The 20,879-nt window shown below is 43.1% G+C and overlaps 2 protein-coding genes across 8 annotated transcripts in view; one reads left to right on the forward strand and one right to left on the reverse strand.

The window, feature by feature from the left end:
* The first annotated feature begins 73 nt into the window (after positions 1 to 73).
* Positions 74 to 20,879, forward strand: part of LOC147009358 (uncharacterized) — a 73,403-nt gene continuing 52,597 nt past the window's right edge. For 4 of the 7 annotated variants that reach the window (XR_015052854.1, XM_085862131.1, XM_085862125.1 and 1 more), the window contains exons 1-2: positions 74 to 200; positions 15,945 to 16,083. Coding sequence is in view for 6 of the 7 variants with exons in the window: in XM_085862131.1 (XP_085718257.1) it covers positions 15,981 to 16,083 (103 nt within the window). In the remaining variant the exon portion in view is untranslated. Of the gene's footprint in view, positions 208 to 15,883; positions 16,084 to 20,879 lie in introns of all 7 variants that reach the window. The other 3 variants (XM_085862126.1, XM_085862127.1, XM_085862128.1) reach the window with 3 other exon arrangements.
* LOC147009359 (uncharacterized) overlaps positions 16,397 to 20,879 on the reverse strand; it is a 56,029-nt gene continuing 51,546 nt past the window's right edge. Inside the window, exon 3 of the mRNA XM_085862097.1 lies at positions 16,397 to 16,509. Coding sequence (XP_085718223.1) covers positions 16,436 to 16,509 — 74 coding nt within the window. The 3' untranslated portion in view covers positions 16,397 to 16,435. The remainder of the gene's footprint in view (positions 16,510 to 20,879) is intronic.

Raw genomic sequence — 20,879 nt, forward strand, 5'->3', positions numbered from 1 at the left:
TCACCGTTGGATATTTTTGCGTAAAATGATTTGAAGTAAAATTCTCGGCTGGTAATACACGTTAGAGCGGAGGAAATAACGATCGGGAGGGATTGGAGACATGTAATATATAATAGGAAAGGGAAGAAGAAGAGTCGTGTGTTGATCAAACGTGGATCCATGTTCCCGGGCTCCGCACAGGGAACGAAACCTTTTCCAAAGTGAGTTGTGAGTAGAGGAAATGTTGTGTTGTGTTGTGTTGTGAAGATTTCTGGTTTTTAAATATATTCGTGAGTTACATTAAACTCGTGGTACAGATTATAACCTGTTTTTTAATTAGATATCGGCGATTATCAAGGGTAATCACGTGACGAGACCCGCGATGTTCATTTTTTCGGCCCACCACGTGACCACTGTGGCCCTGACGTCATACTAAATCCTCAATTTGGTGTCTTTATCTTCATGTCAGTGGACCGTGGAATGGGGACGAATTGTGTCAGAATCAAAAGGGTGTAGCTACTTTACTTGGGGTTCGGAAAAGTTGTAATGTTCCTTTTGTGCTGTGTTTAACACCACTCACAAGTTCATTTGTTTTGTCAGCAAGATGAGACCCACAACCCCACCACCTCCACCACCACCTCCTCCAAACGTTGTGCACCCGAACCGGTCACGTGGGGGGCCTTTCGTAATTGCATGGACTGCATGACCCGAACGCCGCCGCTGCATTATTGGTTCAGGAAAAAAAATAAGTGACCACTATATTCGTTGTTGATGTGTCCGTCTGTCTGTCTCTCTGTCTGTCTGTCTGTCCCGAGCATAGCTCCGTGGGTTTTGATCCGATCCTGATAAAATTTTGGTGGGAGGTTTATGTCATGATCTAGTTTTCCTGAGAATGGGCATGGTGCGCCCATTATGGGTGGAGCCACGCCCAAAAAACATGTGTTTTTAGGGGGTAGCCGATTTCAATTTGCATCTTCTCTGAGGGGGTTTGTCGAATCTGACAGGGGTTTCGGTATTTGGTTAGCCCAATGGCACTTACATAGCCCCACGGAGCTCGATTTTTTTTTTTTCATTTTCATCCCAAGGTCAAGGTCACAAAGTCACGAACTTAGAAAATTGAGAAGTTTGACATAAAAATCCATCTTCTCCGAGGGGTTTGTCGAATCTGGCAGGGGTTTTGGTATTTGGTTAGCCCAATGGCACCTGCATAGCCCCACGGAGCTCGATTTTTTTTTTTTTCATTTTCGTCCCAAGGTCAAGGTCACAAGGTCACGAACTTCAAAAATTGCGAATTTTGACATAAAAATCATACGACCGCCCAAACTTTGAGGACAAGAATGACAATATTTTTTACGCATAATCTTGAGGTCATTCCCCACCTAAAGTCTTGAAACCATTTTGCTCTATCTCGAACACCTTGCCCGTGGTGCCCCCTTCAAGTTTGTTTTTATGCTGATTTCATCAAAGTATGGATAATCTGATGAGTGCGAAATGCCAAATAGCCTATATGACGTCATATTGTTCCTGGAATGTTCCAGAGGAAGTTTTGCACCAAAGGTCATAATCCTTGACCTTTGACCTTTAAAGTTCACAAAGGTCAAATTTTCAAAGTTGTGGGAATCGAACCGGGTTTTCGACCTTCTTCGACGAACTAACTCCAATAAGCTATAGCACGTATCCTGTTTCCTTATTTTAATGTCCACAACATTGTTTTGTGACCTTTAAAGGTTATGCAGAGTTCAAATTTTGAAAGTTGTTGAAGGGAAACCAGGTTTTCCACATTTTTCCACTAATAACCTGTCACTCGTACCACATCATGTTGATCATTTTTATAACTTGGTCAAACATTATCACATTGTCTCATCCTTGACTTCTGAAACAATCTACATCATCAAATACCGCTCATGAACCATCGTCGTCTTCAGACTTGTCACCTTTACATTCATTCATTTTGTGATAAAATGTAAATTAATAATATGCTTCTCCATCCACAATCTATGCATAAAACATGACATCATGAAAATGTTGTTTTGTAAATTTCAAGTTGTGATAAAAACGTGGTTAAAACGAGAGGGGGAGCACTCGGTAGAGTGCAAAATCTCCGCCGCCAATACTGCTAGGTCACTCAAGTGAACCTGATATCCTATTCATTCAATTTGACGTCAACAGTGCTCACAGAGTTATAGTTTGCAACTTTCCCTTTTACTTTTAACTTTTACATACTCAATTAATTCGTCATAACTAGATTCCTTGAGACAGAAATTGATTTTACGTGGGTATATCCACCTGAAGTTCCAAAATCAGCCGCAATTATAATTTTGGCATGTTTTTTTGTTGGAAATCACTTATAACATGTAGAAATGCAAAAAAAAAAAATCGAAATTTTGTTGAAAAAAAAGTTGCAAATTTTTTTTCTCTCTAACAATTTTTTTTTTGGGGGGGGGGGGGTTGGAAATCACTTAAAACATGTAGAAATGCAAAAAAAAAAAATTCAAATATTTTTTCAAAATGGACACCATAGCGGCCATATTGGATTTTGGACCAAGTCCAAAATCTAATGGCATGATCCTTGGACCATACCTAATCTCCCCACCAAGTTTCGTCGAAATTCGTCGAGGAGTTTTTCCGTAATACTGTTCACAAACAAACAAACAGAAAGGGTAACCTCAGTAAACAGTAACCTCCGATCTTCGATGGCGGAGGTTAAAAAATAAATTAGGTCACACTCCAAAAAAGTAGGTCAAGGACAATCAACTACCAGGTGCACAACTTGAATGCAAGTATACCATGACAATGGAAGAACATATTGGAAGGTCAAGCAGGCTTTCAGATTCTGCGTTGGCAAAATGGAGCGATGACCAAAACACGTGATATTATTTTTCAGACCACCATTTGACCTTGACCTTTTTAACTTGGAGGGGTATGATGTAAATACGTGTTACGACATTATCTAGAGACGGTAGTTTCATTCTGATTGGATAAGCCCGAGTCGAGTTTTGGTGAAAAATGTTGAAATGTACAAAATTGGCTCATGACCGTAAAAATTGGGTCAAGGCCGAAAAAAATGGTCAACGCCACGTACATTAAAAAATGTAATAAATGAACGGCCACTCGGTGCTTTTGGACTCCGCGGGGTTGAATAAATTGGGGAACCATTAAATATTGGGCATGCTAATTGTAGAAACAAATCCTGAAACGGAATGAATTTTTCATTCCAACTTGGTGAAATTTTTTTTTGCCAAGTATGTTGGTCTGTAGTGTTTGTTATCTTGCCAAAACGAAGTTTTTGCAACATCTGTTACTTGGTAAGTTTTTTTTTGTTTGTCTGTAATCATTGGATTTTTCACCTTTATATCACTCTGTGGAGCACAATTCTCATCGGAAACTCTTGTGGGTACACATATCGTAGTATTATTGCAATACCCTTCAGCACACATAAAGGTCAAGGTCACTTTCCGGTAAATCATGGAGGTCGACGAAACCCTTATTTTTTGAGTAATTTTAATCGAATCATCTCCAAACTTCATGGGAATGTAGTATATGGTCTGGCGCTCAGCTGATTAGTTTTTGGTGGCGATTGGCCTTGACCTTCATGGTTAGCGCCTGAGGTCAAACATATTTGACCCCAAGGTCAAATTTTCAAGTTTTAGGAACCATATCGTGTAGTAACTCAAATTCAACACCTCAATGAGTGCTTTCTAGATATGTCTAGATATGTCAACATTATGACGTCATTTGGTGACGTTATGAGGCAAACGCATATTTTTCATGGTTATTCTGTAGAACGATTCTCATCGGAATATCTCGTCGGCAGATATTCCTCAAGGAGTCGCTCCTGGTGGATAGCAGCTCTGTTCACCTCAGTGTGACCTTAAATAAGTCACACGTGGTCACCTTTTGGCAAGATACGGGTCATTTGTTTGTCTGTCTGTCTGTCTTTGTCACATGATTTCGGGCCACAATTTTCAAGCAATCGTTCTGAAATTTATTGTGTGTATGTAGGTGACCGACCAAGGAGAGCAATGCTTAATTTTGGTGAAGATCTGAGAATTTTCAAATGATTCTTCATCATTGAGATCAGGCCAAAAGGATATATAGCACAATATCTCAAAAGGTTATGGATGGATTATTGGTGGACAGGTTGGGTGTGTGACAAGAACGAATTGATTCAGTTTTGGGGAAGATCCGAATCTGGATCCCGACACGATAATTATTTAATTTTAAAATTATGTCACCATTGAGAAATGGGGCTAAAAACGATATTGCATGATATATCAAAAAGTTGTCGACGGATTCGGATGAAACTTGGTGGACATGTTGGAGGTGTGACAAGGACTAATCTATTCGATTTTGGTGAAGATCTGAATCCGGATCCAGATATGAGAATATTTTTCGTGATTCTTCACCATTGAGAGATGGGGCCAAAAACGATGGTTTTGCACAATATCTCAAAAAGTTTTGGACAAGTTATGACGATACTCGGTGGATGAGTTGGTTAGGTGATAAGAACAAGCCGATTCGATTTTGTTTAAGGTCCGGATTCAGATCCGACCTATCAATGGCATACAAGATGTAAACTAATTCAGCCTGGTGAAGGTATGTGCTCCACCGAGTGCTGTTCCGTTTCACGAAGTTGTCACTCTGTGAGTAATTTTACATCAATTTTTTTAATCACTATTTTTTTTTATCCCCACTTCTGAATTGTTAATTTTCAATTTTGTTTTTTTTCAAATCTTCCATCCATCCACCCATCCATTGGGACCACACTCTGTGCAGAGCGTTGGTGCTGCCAAAGCAGTCTCATTCGCTATTGGACACAATCTTGCACAGATCGCCACTCCGGCACAGGATACCAGCAAGCTGGCACTCATTTTGCCGACCTCGGAAGGATGACAGGCAGTCAACCCCACCTGGTATTAATTCAACAGCAGAGTGGGATTTGAACTCCGGATTCTAGGATCTCATGCCCACCACCCTAACCATTAAGCCAACACCAGGCATAGATTTAATGCCTGGAAATCTTGGGTGGTTTTTTTTTCTCTAATTTTAATTAATTTATTTGTTTTTCAGTTTTTAATTTTTTTTTTCATTTTCAGTTTGTGTTTTTTTCAATTATTACTAGACGACCTGTGAACCCGTTGGTTTCCCGTTATGACAACGGTTGATAAAATAATCATTTCAAAAAAAATAAAAAAGATAGCTCCAGTGAACTATACCGCTGAGGTTGTTTGCATTGATCAAATAATCCAGAAGGGTACTTGACTGAATCAGGAATTGATTTTTAACCTCCGCCATCTTCGAAGATGGATGGAGGTTACTGTTTTCACCCCTTTTCTGTTTGTTTGTTTGTTTGTTTGTGAACAGTATTACGGAAAAACTCCTCGACAGATTTCGACGAAACTTGGTGGGGGGGTTAGGTATGGTCCAAGGATCATGCCATTAAATTTTGAACTTGGTCCCCCCCCCCAATTTTTTTTTTTACCCCCCCCAAAAAAAATGGAGAAACTTTTTTTGCATTTCTACATGTTTTAAGTGATTTCCAACCCCCCCCAAAAAAATTGTTACCCCCCCCAAAAATTGTTAGAGAATTTTTTTTTTGCATTTCTACATGTTTTAAGTGATTTCCAACCCCCCCCCCCAAAAAATTGTTATCCCCCCCAAAAAAATAGAGAAATTTTTTTTTGCATTTCTAAATGTTTTAAGTGATTTCCAACCCCCCCCCCCAAAAAAGGGGGATTTTTTTTTTTTTGCATTTCTACATGTTCTAAGTGATTTTCAACCCCCCCCTCCCCAAAAAAATGTTGGAGAAAAGAACTATAACTCTGTCAACACTGTTGACATATTTAATGAATAAGATATAAGGTTCACTTGAGTGACCCAGCAGTATTGGCGGCGGAGGTTTTGCACTCTCCCGATTGCTCCCCCTCTAGTTTAATAACTTTTTTCGTTGCCCGATTTGAACGTAACTTGCGTCAATGTCAAAAAAAAACGGAGAAAAGAAAGTCGAAGAAATTATTGTGCGCAATCTTCTAAACACAATTTTATTTGTTAATGAACACGGAAGTATTGTTGTGGGCCGGGTATCGGTGGCGAGCGCGACCGCAAGATGTAGCAGTAGAGTCGGCTCCACCGAACACCCGGAATTTAGATCGTTACCTTTGGATAATTCCAAACGTACACGTCCCTTACAGGACCGTGAATCGTCAATAATTCAGCCGCGTGGGACAGGGTTATTTGCCAAACTTCAAAATACCTAGAGGCCCACGTGGCGAGCAACCGAGGAGTTCACACCCTCGACGGAGCTCGAACGGGGCAAGCCGTCACCGTGCACGACCCGTGCGTAACCCCAGCGGATGGTTACCGAGGTCCCGTCGGTCCAAATGTACATCCACAGCAGCAACGGCCTTTTTAATCACCCAACACGCACCGTGCTAAACCAATGAAGGAAAGGACAAAGACGAGGGGGGGCAGGAGGTGGTGGAGGTGCACCGGGGGGGGCAGGAGGTGGTGGAGGTGCACCGGGTGCATGCAGTGGTGAAGGTGCAGCGGGTGCATGTAGTGATGGGGGTGCAGCCAGGGCAGGCAGTGGTGGAGGTGAAGATGAGGAAACAATATAGAAATTATGAGCAGAGCAATAGACGTCAACCAATGGCTGGAAGAATAGTGTGGGGAGGAATGTTTTACATTTATGAAGCAGTGGGAATCATTTCAGGGACAAAGGGAGTGTTTCCGGAATGATGGCTGTCTGTTAAATAGAAAAGGGACAGCTTGGTTTGCAGTGGGAATTGAGGAAGGAATTCAGGCTTTTTTTCGGTCAGAGGAGGGTGGAGAAGCTATTAAGGAAGGAACGGTTGATGTAATTGTGATGAGTAAGGCCAGGCAAGAAAATAGAATTTCAGTTTGGGAAAAGTTAATTATATTCTATACCAATGCCAGGAGTTTAAACAATAAGATGGAGGAGCTTGAAGCCAAAGTGGATAGCGAGGAGGGCGATATAGTTGCAGTGAGTGAGACATGGTTTAAGGAGGAGAGTAACTGGAGGATAGGATTAGAAGGCTACAAGGTGTGTCGGTGTGATAGGAAGGAGAGAATAGGAGGAGGATTAGCAATCTGTGTAAAGGACAGTATTGCATCAAGAGAAAGGGGTGACATTAAGGAAGGAATAATTGTAGAGGATTCTGTGTGGATAGATTAGAGACTGTAAAAACAGAAAGATGCTCGGAGTATGCTTGTATAAGGCTCCTGGTGTGAAGGAAGAGGAGGAAGGAGGAGTACATGAAGAATTCAAAAGGGCACGTGGAAAGGGAAGACCATTGATTATGGGCGATTTTAACTTGCCAAGGATAGATTAGGTCCAGTAACAAGGAAAGGTCAGAGCAGATGAGGATTTCCTAGTTTTAGTCCAGGATTGCTTTTTAACCTAGTTTGTAGATAAGCCCACTAGGGAGAGTGTAGTGTTAGACCTTCTTTTAAGTAACGATCCCAACATGGTGGAGGAGGTGGAGGTCGGGGAGCATTTAGGAGCAAGTGACCATAAGATTGTGTGTGCAAAGATTCTGTTAAGGGTTAGAGTTCAGGATGGTAGGGTAAGGCTGTTAGATTTCAGGAAGGTAAACATTGAGGGTATGAAGAGAGAATTGGGTGATGGAGATTGGAAGACTCTAACAACAGGACAATCGGCATCAGATAAATGGGAAACCTTGAAGGACCAAATGTGTGGAGTGCAGAGTAAGTACATTCCAATGAAGTGTAAAACTACAAGCATAAAGAGACCAGGGTGGTTGAGCAGTGAGATAAGGAACGCCATTAAGAAGAAGCAGAAGACATTTATTTGGTTTAAAATAACAGGACTGGAGTTAGATTTATATCACTATCTGAGTAAACAGAGGTAAGTGAAGAAAATAACTCAGCAAGCCAAAAGAGAGGATGAGAAGGACATGGCTAAGAATATTAAACATAACAGCAAGGCTTTCTTTAAGTATATCAGGGGAAAAGAACAAGTTAGGACCAGTGTGGACCAATTAGGAATAGCACCGGGCTGGTGGTGATTGATGAAAGTGAGATGACAGGCTTATTAAACAGGTATTTTACTTCACCTTTTACACAAGAACCGTCATGAGAATTGCCAATAGCTGAGAGTATCTATCAAGGAGGTGAGGAAGGGCTTTTGGAGAAGATCCAGGTTGTAGTGGAGGAAGTAAAGGAATAGCTCGGTAATCTAAGAGAAGATAAGGCTCCGGGTCCAGATAATAATCACCTGAGAGTATTGATGGAGGTGGCTGAGCAGGTAACCATGATGTTAACGGATAATTTCAAGTTTCCTGGAGTCAGGACAGGTTCTGGAGGATTGGAGAGGAGCAAATGTAACACCACTATTTAAGAAAGGATCCAGAAAAGAATTGGGAAACTATAGACCTGTTAGTTTGAGTTCAGTTGTGGGGAAGGTGTTGGAGACATTAATTAGGGACCAGATGAGGAACCATTTAAATCAATTCAAACTAATTAAAAGTAGTCAGCATGGGTTTACCAAAGGTAGTTCCTGTTTAACAAATCTTTTAGAGTTCGATGAAGCAGTGTCCTCCCTGGACTCAAAAATTTCACAATACAAAATATAAAAAAACAACCCTGCTTATGTCTCTGTATAACCTTGTATCGGGGTTATACAAGGTATAACCTTGTTATACCTTGTATAACCTCTGTATAACCAATCCTTGCATTGGGGCTAAAGGGAAAGACCGGAGAACCGTTGACATTTCCGCACCATAGGGAAGGTATTGGAGCAAATGAGGAGCCATTTTGAAATAAAATTTGAGAAAGCTGGTCTGGATTTGCTGAAGGGAAATCATGTTTTCAAAATATGTTTGGAATTCTTTGAAGCAATTGCCCATTGGGTCGACGAAGCAACATCAGTGGGTGCAGCCTATTGAGACTTCTCGAAGGCATTTCATAAATGTCTACACAAGAGGCTGGTAGTTAGGGTTGGATCTGGCAATCTTCATAACAGTGGTTAAATGGAGCAGGAACTGGCTTGGGGAAAGGAAGAAAAGGGTGGTGGTTAATCAGAGGACATCACAAAGGGGGGTTTTAAGTAAGGGAGTTCTTCACAGACCACAAGGATAATTTGTGTTTGCAATTTATAGTTGTGGCATGCACAGATAAAAAAAGAAAAGTACTTATATACACAATAGGCCATGATCTGCAGATGATTGAGGGATGTCTTGCTTTGTTTCGAGAAGGGATACAATTGTTTCTGAACGTACTGCAGTATCAAGAAGGTTTTGGGATCTGAGGGCATTTGAGTGTCCAAGCAAATGTTTAAACCCCACAATCCTATCCATTTGTCTGTTGCTGAACATTTGGAATGTTGGGATTTGACGATTCTTCTTGCTCTTTCCTGTGCAATTCCACTCATTGAATCAACGACGAGATTTAACTTTTCTACTGTTTAGACTATCCAATGATACAAATGGTCTTCCTTTAAATCTTTAATACAGGTGACCCAGTACTACTTGCTAGTGTGATGACCTTGGGATTAATTCCCATGGACATGTTCCAGGTCTATTTTTATTTCATTTGTTCATATACAGCCTGTGGCTGCTTGGCTGAATCATTTGCTGGGGGTGCGGCTGTACCGTTGATTCAATTCCTCCTGTTATCAGTAAGCTGGTACTCATTTCACTGACCTCAGAAGGACGACAGACTGAATCAACCCCCTGGTGTTAATTTAACGGTGGGACAAGGACTCAAACTCAAGACCCTGAGATCTTAAGCCAGCCACCTTGACCGTGAAGGCAACACCAGGCTTTTCCGTGCCATCTAATTTTTCTTAAGTGTGTCAGTTAAAAACTAGATGTTGTAGTATTTGTAAGAATAATTGAATGCCTGAAAATGAACGATTAAAATTTCGGTTACATGTTGCAAGCTTCGTCGAGCACAGATCGGTAAATTGTAATATAAACTGCTTGATGTAATGAGATAATTTTGACTGTAGATGGCAGTATTGTATTGAAATTTTTCGTATCGATATACCAGTATTGGAATTCTGAATACACCAGTATACCGAAAAAAATCGATATTAAAAAAAACCCCGGTATATCACCAACAGATTGAAGAAAGGTGTTTACAATGTTTAAATACCATACATGATTTTTAAAGCTTTGATGCTCTCTGCATCTCAGGAAAACATGGAACAGGAACAGTGAAACGTATGATATCAATATGTACCAGGAAGTAAGTACAGTATGTTTTAACTTTGTAAACCTCAGCATCCGAGCTCATCAGCTTCGTACAAGCAATCACGTTTTTCTTTGCCCTCGTGGTCGGTTTTGAAGCAATTGCCAATTGGTTATTATTACATATTGTTGTGGTTGAGGAAATTCGCAAACCACCATTCAGGTCCTGTAGGTGAGATATCTCTGTAAGTACATGTGTAGTTAGCCCAAACCCATTGTTTAGAGGGAATAAATGTGATTCATTCGGGCTGCGACCCTTTAAGATAGCCGTTTTTCTGTTCTATCTTTATTTTGAACCAGCCACGTCTCAACCGCCATCACAACAACAACAACGCCAACAGCCACGACCTTCACCTTCACAGCACACCATCCCGCAACCATCGCATCACCGCCATTCCAAGCGTCACCGTGGCCAGGGACCGCCACTTTAGACCCTCCACCACCTTCGCCTCTCCTTCTGCGGCCATTCCCACACCGCTTGTGGGCACCGAGCGTCAGGCTGTCCTGGACTCGTACAGGGCGCGCGCCGAGCAGCGGGTGCAAAACGCGGCCTTTCTGAGGAGAAGTCGGATCAGGAATGATACACGCCCACTTCTGATCCATCCTATCAGTAAGCGCGGGGCGATTTGGCCCCGCCTCCAGGCGCATCGGAGTAGAATCGATATATGTAAATTCAAGGATCAGGGGAGGTTCACGCCCACTTTTCCTCCGTCCAATGGGCGAGCGTGGCTCCGCCCCCGAGCTCATCCTGATCCGGAAATTTGCATATGGGATCTCCTTCCGTACTATAAAGCGCCGAGCGCGGGGCGAATTCAGTCAGTTTTGGGCTCGGGCAAGTTGGAGAAGTGTGGCAGCGGCAGAGAGTTTTTCGGTCAAGGGAGTTAGAGAAGAGTCAAGGCGAGTTGGAGAAGTGTGGCAGCGGCAGAGTGTGGCAGCAGCAGTCAAGACGGGTCTGGAGGAGAGTCAGTCTGTCGGGGTTCGGAGTCTGTCGGGGAGCTGCAGAGAGGGGAAGCCGGGAGCGCGGTCGAGGTCGCAGTGGAGTCGCTCGTCACGGGACCCAAGCAAGCCAGCTATCCTCTTTCCCCAGAGCATCAACAATTCCCCCCTTTCCCCCCCCGCGCTGAGATAGTGCGGAAAGGGGGCCCCGTTCCCACCCCATTCCAAGCAGTGCCAACGAAACCCACGGAGGAGCGCGGAGTCGGGGCACCGCCGCCACATTTGCGGCTCATCATAAGACGGGTAGCTTCCACCCGGTCTCGCGCCCACAGGCCCCGTCTGCCCCCTTGTCTTTGAGGGTGGCCCTTTTCTTTTGCTTTTGAGTATATGTGTTGTCGGCGCCGTCTGTAAAGTAAAACTGTGTAAGTGTTGCCATGTGCTCGCGTAGTGGTAGTATCTCTGCATTGTTGTGTTTCTTTTGTTGCAATTGCTTTTGGTGCATAATTGTTGTAATTGTATATGTGTGCTTTCCGTGTGCCACGGAATAAATGTGCCTCATGTTGAACTGTTTTTCCCGTTTCGCTTCGTCTTTTCTTTAATTGAATCTCCATCTTACTTTACGTAAAGGGTTGGTAGTGGGCTAAATACGCCCGATAATTAATCGGAACCGTCGAGGTTGACGATAACACCGCTCGGTTATCCCGATAGTACGGAACGGGTCGCTTAAAGTGGCCCGTGTCCGGAGTCGACCTGCGGCGAGGTGCGATCGCCCGGTCTACCCTCCGTGTGGGTACTTAGGTAGGTCGAATTTGGCGAACAACCCTATCCCACGCGGGGGGCCGATTGGCATGATCGTGGTGAGGCCGAAAGGCCCACCCGTGACTAGTTCCCGGCGTTAGTCCGAGAGGGTCACGACAGAATTGTCCGTCCGGTGGGCGACGTGCCGCGATTCGAGTTACGTGGCCACTCGCACGCCGGCGGGCGCGAATTCGCAACAATATGAATCGGGTGTGCTTTCGAAATCCTGTGCAGAGCAGAGTCAGTGATCTGCGATAGCAATACTGGTATGAAAGCAACACCAATACAGCACTCCTTGATAGTCATTCCGGTGCGGCGAGAGCGATGGATCTTTATTCTCGGCCTGTGTCAATTACCAATACTGATCTCGCTTTCAAACAAAATCACTTTTTGATGTACAAGTTGTAGATGGAAGTAAAATAACCATTGTCATTACAGGAAAAAAAAATCTGCGTGTGGGAATACTTTGAAAAATTTCTGAGTGTCAATGATGTGCACGACAGATATGAATACGTAATGGACCATTGCGTATTTTTGGAACCTGCGTAATTTTTAAAAATTTTATTATTATTATTTTATCTTAATAATATCGATATACCAGTATGACCCCACCGGGATATCGAAATCGAAAAAAAATCAATACTGACGGAGCCTAGTAGAGAGGCAGGTGACATGTGACGAGCTGTGAGTATCGATCTTCCCAGTGCTCGATTTAACTCTAAGTGAACAAGGTGTTAATGGTTGCTAACATGTGGAGCTGATTAAAATCAGGTTGTTTAAAACTCACGAAGATTGTGCATTGGGAAAGAATTGCTTTGAGTTCTTTAATCATCCTGAATGGGCCAGCGTACGAGAGAGAGAACACTGCAATGGGAATCGATTGTTCGACAGCCACGGTGGACGAGGTGAACATGTGTGAGTTGAGCCAGCAGTACAGGGACATGGGCGAAAACAACCCAATGAGGGAGTTGGACATTGCATTGTATGTAATGGTGAACTTCCTCATTTGACTTTGTATCTGTTTATTTGAAATACAACTTTCAACTACAAGAGCACATACTTCCGCCCCATAATGCGTGATCCACGAGAACATATCTGGTCCAACACATTTTTTAAATATCATGCTATATATCGTTTTTGAGCCCAATCTCTCAATGGTGAAGAATCACTTAAAAATTCTCGTAGTCACATCTGGATTCAGATCTTCACTAAAATCGAATCAATTCATCGAGGTCACACACCTTGTATGTCCACCAAGTTTCGTCCGAATCCGTCCACAACTTTTTGAGATATCCTGTACACAGACAAACAAATAAACAGACAAGCCGGTAGGCGACATGGGTGGTCGCTACATAGTTGCATACTTGTCATACAGTTTTTGACGGATCGGGCTGAAATTTTTTGACAAAGAGGTTGATTATAGTGCGCATAAAAGCACGGAAGCCGATTTTTTTTATGTTATAAAAAAACTATTTTTTTCAAAACTTTCAAAGTCCCATTGCTAGGCAACGGTGCTCAAAAGCATACAACTAGATCCTGGTATGAACCTACCTGTCAAGTTTTTCATTAAAATCGCTTGACTCCTCTGGCCTCCAGAGCTGTCCATTACATACAGACATAGAGACAGACGGAAAAACTGAGAATAAGGGTATTCTCGCGACCACCCAACAAACTCAGACAAACAAACAAACAAACAGACAGAAAGTGAAAACATAACCTTCACCTTCGGTGGCGGAGGTAAAAATGTTACGCTGTTGATGTGATCATTGTCACGTCAGTCAGAAGTCACAGACACCAACTGACAAAGATCGATTCAAGTGGTCGCCAACAGGTACGCGTGAAGTGCAAGCCATTGATTGCAGTCGTTAGGGAACGGGCTTGGTTTGGCACCACAAACAACATATTGTTGTGGCCACGGGTACCGAGACACCAGCTTGTCACTCAGGGGGATTAATCACCGGTTGTCCTCGGAAGAGCCGGACCTAGGGCCACCGCTCACAATTAAAGTTGTGGCACGGTGGGTTGTTTTAGAACCACAAACGCCACCCAGCTAACCACGAGTTCCAGTGTCTACTGTCTAATTATGCCATTTAACTTCAGGTCACGTGGTTACCTGAGCGGGGAGCGCACCCTCGGCAAAGCACCAATGTTATCTCGATTAGATTTTAATTCGGGCGTCCGAGCGTTTTAACCGCTGGTGCGTGCCATCTGTTTCTGGTTAAATCTGTGGTAATTACCACCCAGTCTATCTCAGTTCGGGGAATGCTCGACCAATGGTAGGAAAGAACAAACACGGACAGGTTGGAAGTCAATACATAATTTATTGATAATAAAATAAATAAATAAATAAAAGGAACTTTTTATTTTCTGAGGTAAATAAATAAATGAATTTCAAAGCAAAATCAATCAAAACGCCAGGTAAAGAGACAAAGAGCAGACGTTTATCGGGGGTTGACTGACAGCTAAACACAGACAAGGGTACCCAACAGATCATTCGGGGGTGGGGGGGGGGGGGAGAAGAGTCGTCTCGCTTTCCAGAGAGTAGTCGTCTGTGAAGTGAAAACGTCCTGAAATGTGTGGGTGCGTGCCACATCCGTCGCCAGCACCCAGCCTTGCCGTGAACCCTCTTGCAAACAGCCTTGAATGCCAGTCGACGTCTAGGAGGGCACCGAGATCATCTGTTGCGGATTTCGGCCCTGGTGCTGCGACACGGGCAGCTTCTCACACTTCACGAGACTGGTGACATCCAGTGACTGACCCGTGCCTCACTTGTTGGTGACCGACCCGTGCCTCACTCGCCGTCGGCCTTCCTCACACCCACACCACAAGCTTGCTTTCTCAAGCACTGGGAAGGACAAATTGTCTCGTTGTTGGCGCTGGTCAGACACCCACACGCGCACCACATGCTCGCTTTCTTCTCCACACTTGCGTGCTTACACCCTCTTCTTGCTCGCTTCTCTTCTTCCTCCCCTGGCTTTCTTTCACCCCGCTTTCCTCTCACTTCTCACTTCTCTCGCCTCAGAACAGACCACCAATTCGTTTTATATCTGCGGGCCGTTTCGGCGGACACAGTCCGCCCCGAGCTCACCCCGCTCCACTTGCGCACGGTTATCATGACGACCGGAGCACTCTCAAAAAAGGCAGGCATCGGCGCTCGTGAAAACATTGCTGAGGAAAAATTGGGGAAGAGGTCAGAGCTCGCGAAATAAATGTGTGTAAACGTGTCTGTCGTAAAGAAAAAAAAGCTTCCCGTATGAGAGGGGATCAATTCTTTACCCTTCTCAACACATCACATTTAAAATCCCATGAGACATGGGGATGGGGCTAATCTGAACATGCATTTAAGGAAATAACTCTGAGGACCTGGACGTGTGGATGCATTCATCAGACCGGATTCTGAAATCTATAACAATATGTACACTCAAGGGAAGGAAACCCCAAGGTGCGTGTAATACCGACAAAGTGGGTTCCTTATTTATGACCTGAAAGCCATTGATGTCTGTATACTGTCTTCATATTAGCAAATGTGCTGCATGTGTTACATTTGAGCATAAATACTCCTTCATACACATCCCCTGTGCTTGTATGTAAGGCCTTCTCACGATTGAATGTCTTCTTTCTAAAATTGCTGAACATGCTCAGATTTTAGATGAACATTAAAACCTTTGTATGTTTTATTTGTGGCCAACTCAAAATTTACATCAACATGGAATACAATTATCGTTTTGTCTTCAGAATTTGCAACATGTACAATTTTTTTTTTGTGTGAAAAGGTGCATCTTTGTGTGTGGTGAACATTTAAGGTGCTGTAACTCATTTGGGCAAAGGATAAGATCTCAAGTACATACAGAGGTAGTTCACATGTAGGTGCTGTATGGGATCAAGGTACTCAGGTGAAGAAAACATCAGGAAGTGTTGTGTTTACTGCCTCTTTAAAGGTTCACCCACCATGTAATGTGCACTCAAGTTGGCTGATTGAAGGATTCCTGTCGTGTGCAGCCAGAATTGGAACAGCTAACTGTGCTCGGGTGTGAAATGAAGGTTGGGGAGTTGGAAGGATTTCCTGAGATTCTGCAGATAAAAATCGAGGATGTGAACTCCTTTGGTCTGGAAGAGGAGCAAAGTGACCAGCTGAATGGTGAGTAGTATTATCTTCATCACTTCTGATGGGATCTGTGTTTATTTAGTGCCGAGTTTTTTTTATTTTTTGTATACTTGATAGAGGCTCTTGAAAGACCAACAGCGGAATGGAAAGGGGGAAACAACAATAGCAGAGTAGAATTATAAATGAGATGAAGGGGAGGGGAGAAGCATACATCAGGGTGAACAAGCTGCATACAAGTTGAATTGAACATAAAAAGAAGAGGAATGGGAAAGCAGGCATGAAACAGAAAAGTAACAAAACAACCAACGAACAAATATAAAGATATGAGGTAGAAGGAGAAAAAAAATCACAATGACCTGGAAAAATGGATTGCTTTGGAATGGGGTCATTTGGAGGTGGCAAAGATCCTGGTTGGTTGGGGGATGATCTCAGATGGTGGTGAGCAGCTGTCTTGAAGACCTGGAGGGAAGAATGAGCTTATATAGAAGGTATCCACAGGTGGGAAAAAAAGAGGAATGAAAATGTGGAGGTGAGCAGTGATTCTGGATTTTTAGGAGTTTCATTAGAAGGGGGTTGCTGGTGGACCACGTGTTCCCTGCAGAAACTCGGGGGTGGGGGAGAAAGCATGGAAAGAGCAGAGGGTGTAAGACCAGAAGGGAGGCATTTGAAAAAAAGGTATGCGACCGACCGTCCCGCGATGTGTAAGTGATTGGTCCATTGACTCACCTTCATTGCGGGAGGTTCCGATAAGTTTGAAGGCATTGGTTTTCTCAGCGTCAAGCTGAGAAAGATGTGAGGGAGGGGTGCCTGCCTGGAGGAGAGAGCAGTACTCCAATATGCTGCCAATGAAGGCGTTGTTACTGGATCGCAGGTCAGGTGGATTAAGGAAGGACTTTGCACATTGGAGGATGCCCATTCTAGCCTTGAAGGTGAATTGGCTTTCAAGGCCAAATCAGAAATGTGGATTCCCATGAAAGATCATGGCCGATAGAAAGACCCAAGAGTTTTTGGGTCTGAGCTTCTTCATGAGGATTGTTGAGAAAGAATATGGGAGGGGTTGCCACAGTTCTTGTGGACAGAGAGATAGTGGGAGTGTGGGATTTGCCAGAATTGAAAGATGTATTCCAAGTGTTTGAGCAGCTTGTGATTCTATCAATGTCTGAAGAGAGGGAAGGGTCTGCCACCTGTCTCTCTGAAGGATGCCATAGCAGAGGGTGGAGCCATCAGCAAACAGATGAGGATTTTTCAGTCAGAGAGAATGTTGATGAAGAATAGAACTTGGCCCATCACACTGCCTTGGGGCATTCCAGCCTTGAGAGCGAGAGGAGATTGAAGGATTCTGTTGGGAGGCACGTCTTTGCGATTATAGGAGAGCAGAGGAAGTCAGCAAGCCCTGTGTGGAGTTGGCCTTGGATGCCATCGGCTAAAAAAAAAAAAAAAATCAGTCTTAAAAACGATCAATGCTGATTTTCAATTATATTCCAAATGAACACTTTTTTTGTTGTTAGCAGTCAGAACTGCTGTTAACCTCAATTCTGCCATTAAAATTTTGAAAATCGGTTCAGGTTTAGAGTTTGTACCATCGACTCCTATAGAGAAGGACTGGAACCTCACGATCTCGGGGTTTGTAACTTGAGTGAGTCCGGGGCTAAAATAACTTGTAGAAGGGCTAGAGACACGATCTCGGGATCCATACAGGGGTTTTTGAGGACGGCGAGTTCAATAGTGTCATTTTCAACACCACCTGAGGTCATCTTCAAGGTCAAAAGGTCATATTTCAAGGTCAAATTACTGAATTTTGGTATATTTTGCCCGTTTTTGTGTCAAACTCATAAACGGTGAGAGATGGCTGATTTTAATAAGATGCAAGTGTGTAGAGCTGTCAAACTTTGATATTTCTTGTCATATATCGTATTACATAAACATTATATGCATGTCACAACACTATGCCTATTACAACTATGTCGATGTCTATCACTAGATGGAGAGCTTTTCTTGCCTCCTGAGGCATCCCAAAGCTTTTTCTTTGTCACTTACATTGAAGCACACGGGCTTCCTCATTTCACCTTCCTTCTGTCGCAGCTGCATCTTATGTTCAAACCTCTTGATCGTCGCCGATTTGATACTGATACTATGATTTTCGCAATGCAGCTTCACAACATATCACCCAGTGCATACAAAATGATTCGTCGATCCGGCTTAATCATTCTACCATCAACAAAAAAGGTAAAACAGATGCTTGCAAGTAGTCAGCAGGACTCCAACCTCCAAACCTTGTTCGACCAGCTTAAACCACAGCAGCGTTTCGTCAATTTAATGTTTGACGAGGTAAAGCTGGTTGAGACATTGCGATTTTCTGGAGGGCATGTTGTAGGATATGCTCAAAATGCAGCAGCGGGTGGTGAACACGAAATGCTTGCTTCACATGCTATGGTTGTTGAAGTTGCCTGCCATTTCTGTGGTCCACGCTATATTCTACGCATTTTGCCCTGCAAAAAACTAACTGCCGATCAGCTGAAGGAACTCCTTATCGAAGCTGCATCAGCTGTAGTTGGTGCTGGCGGTACTGTGATTTCTTTGATATGTGACAATTGCAATACCAACCGCAGTGTTTATTCAAAACTTGGAGGACCAGGAAGTTGCCAAGTGCTGTCAATTCAAGAGCAATCTATGTTCTAAATGTACGACTACGTGCACATCTTCAAAAATGTTTGCAACGACTGGATTACTGTTGATGGCAACACAATCTCATTTGTTGTAGATGGTAATGAGTACAAAGCTTACTGGAGTGATATTCAGAAGGTTTATGAGATCGACCGGGCTACTCCTATTCGCTTAACCAAGCTGACGCACACCGCTGTTTTCCCCAAGCCCCTTCAACGCCAGAGCGTACCATTGGTATGCCAAGTGTTCAATGACAAGACTGTCGCTGCTTTAAAGACCTTCAAGGATTCACTGGGCATCAGCGAAGGCACAATCATCCTCACCCAGATAATGAGTGAGTGATTCAAGATGATGAACGTGAAAGACCGTTTCTCAGCTATCCATCTGCGCGACGAATCCAGACAGATTGGACAGCAGACTGTACAAGTTTCACGAGGCTGGAGCAGGCCTGCCAAATTATATCTACCTGTGCATGGCAACGAGGTGGTGGTCGTAAGCTGAAGCTAACTCAGCAAACTGCTGAAGCCTTCACTGTGTCCACACGTAATAATGTGGATGCTGCCAAATTGCTTCTGGCAGAGAAAGACTTTGACTACGTTCTTCCTGCTATATTTGCAGATGAAGCCTTGGAAAAGTTTTTCGGCCAAGCCAGGCAAAGAAGCGGTGGAAACTTCTACATTGACGTAGTTGACATGATGGCTGCAGCTAAAATTGTAAATTTGCAGACACTCATTAAGCATGACATTATGCCCGAATCGAGTTCTCGTGTGATTGATTGCGAAAAGAACTGTACAACTTCCATAAATCCAGATGAGCGAAGTGAACTCATTGACGAGATTACTCCTCAAGACACTCAGGATCTCTTGGGATCTGACGATGCCCTTAAGCATAAATTAGTTTATTTGGCCGAACACCTTGTTCATAAATATGGCGATAGCACTAGTATGGAGGAGATCATTGATGATGAAGATGATAACGAGGTGTCATCTGAGTTTCTAGATAATTTGAGTATGCCGACTTTGTCAACCGTCTTTTTTTGTACATAATGCCTATAATTTGTATGACAAGACTAAAATGCGTTGCCGATTTCATTTTGCTAGGCTGTTATCCTCTGTAGATGCACCTTTAGCTACAGTATTAGTAATGCTGCATGTACTACTTTAGCTGACATTCTATTGAAAGCTCATGTCTTCAATGTAAGTGACAAAGAAAAAGCTTTGGGATGCCTCAGGAGGCAAGAAAAGCTCTCCAACTAGTGATAGACATAGACATAGTTGTAATAGGCATAGTGTTGTGACATGCATATAATGTTTATGTAATACGATATATGACAAATATCAAAGTTTGACAGCTCTACACACTTGCATATTATTGCAATCAGCCATCTCTCACCGTTTATGAGTTAGACACAAAAAGGGGCAAAAATACCAAAATTCAGTAAATTGACCTTGAAATATGATCTTTTGACCTTGAAGATGACCTCAGGTGGTGTTGAAAATGACACTATTGAACTCGCAGTCCTCAAAAACCCCAATATGGATCCTGAGATCGTGTCTCCAGCCCTTCTAGAAGTCATTTTAGCCCCGTATTCAAGTTAATCCTTCAGACTCAAGTTACAAACCCCGAGCATGGGAGGTTCCAATCCTTCTCTATAGGAGTCTATGGTTTGTACGGTGTTTTATTAACCGTATGCAGAAATTATACAAATATAAAACGGAGATGCCCGGAGTTTAGGTGTGTGGCATATGTAGAGCCTCTCTGCTCTGAAAACACCATTAAACATAAAAGAACAACACTTGGTCTCACATCAAAAGAATAATAAATAGCATCCGTTGAAGACAATGTCTTCGATATCCCCCGCCATAGTAAATGAGGACAAGTAGCAAAAGGCACCAGTTCAATTTATTCTTGATGTGCGTACCAAATTTCATAAAGAAATAGTTAATAGTTTTGCAACTATGCTCTGGAAACAAAGGTGAACCTCAATTATTTCTTAATACCCAACTTGTTTCCATGGAAAGTGACAGAAAATTTTTTGGGGGAAATCTCTAAATATCAAAAGGCACCAGTTCACCACTTGCTTGATATGTGTACCAAATTTCGTAAATATATCTTGAGGGGATTTGTAATTAAGCTCCCGAAACAAAATGTGACGGATGTACGGA

The sequence above is a fragment of the Eptatretus burgeri genome, chromosome 17, assembly GCF_056783735.1.
Source record: "Eptatretus burgeri isolate ZD-2024b chromosome 17, Ebu_testis_v1, whole genome shotgun sequence".
NCBI lineage: Eukaryota > Metazoa > Chordata > Myxini > Myxiniformes > Myxinidae > Eptatretus > Eptatretus burgeri.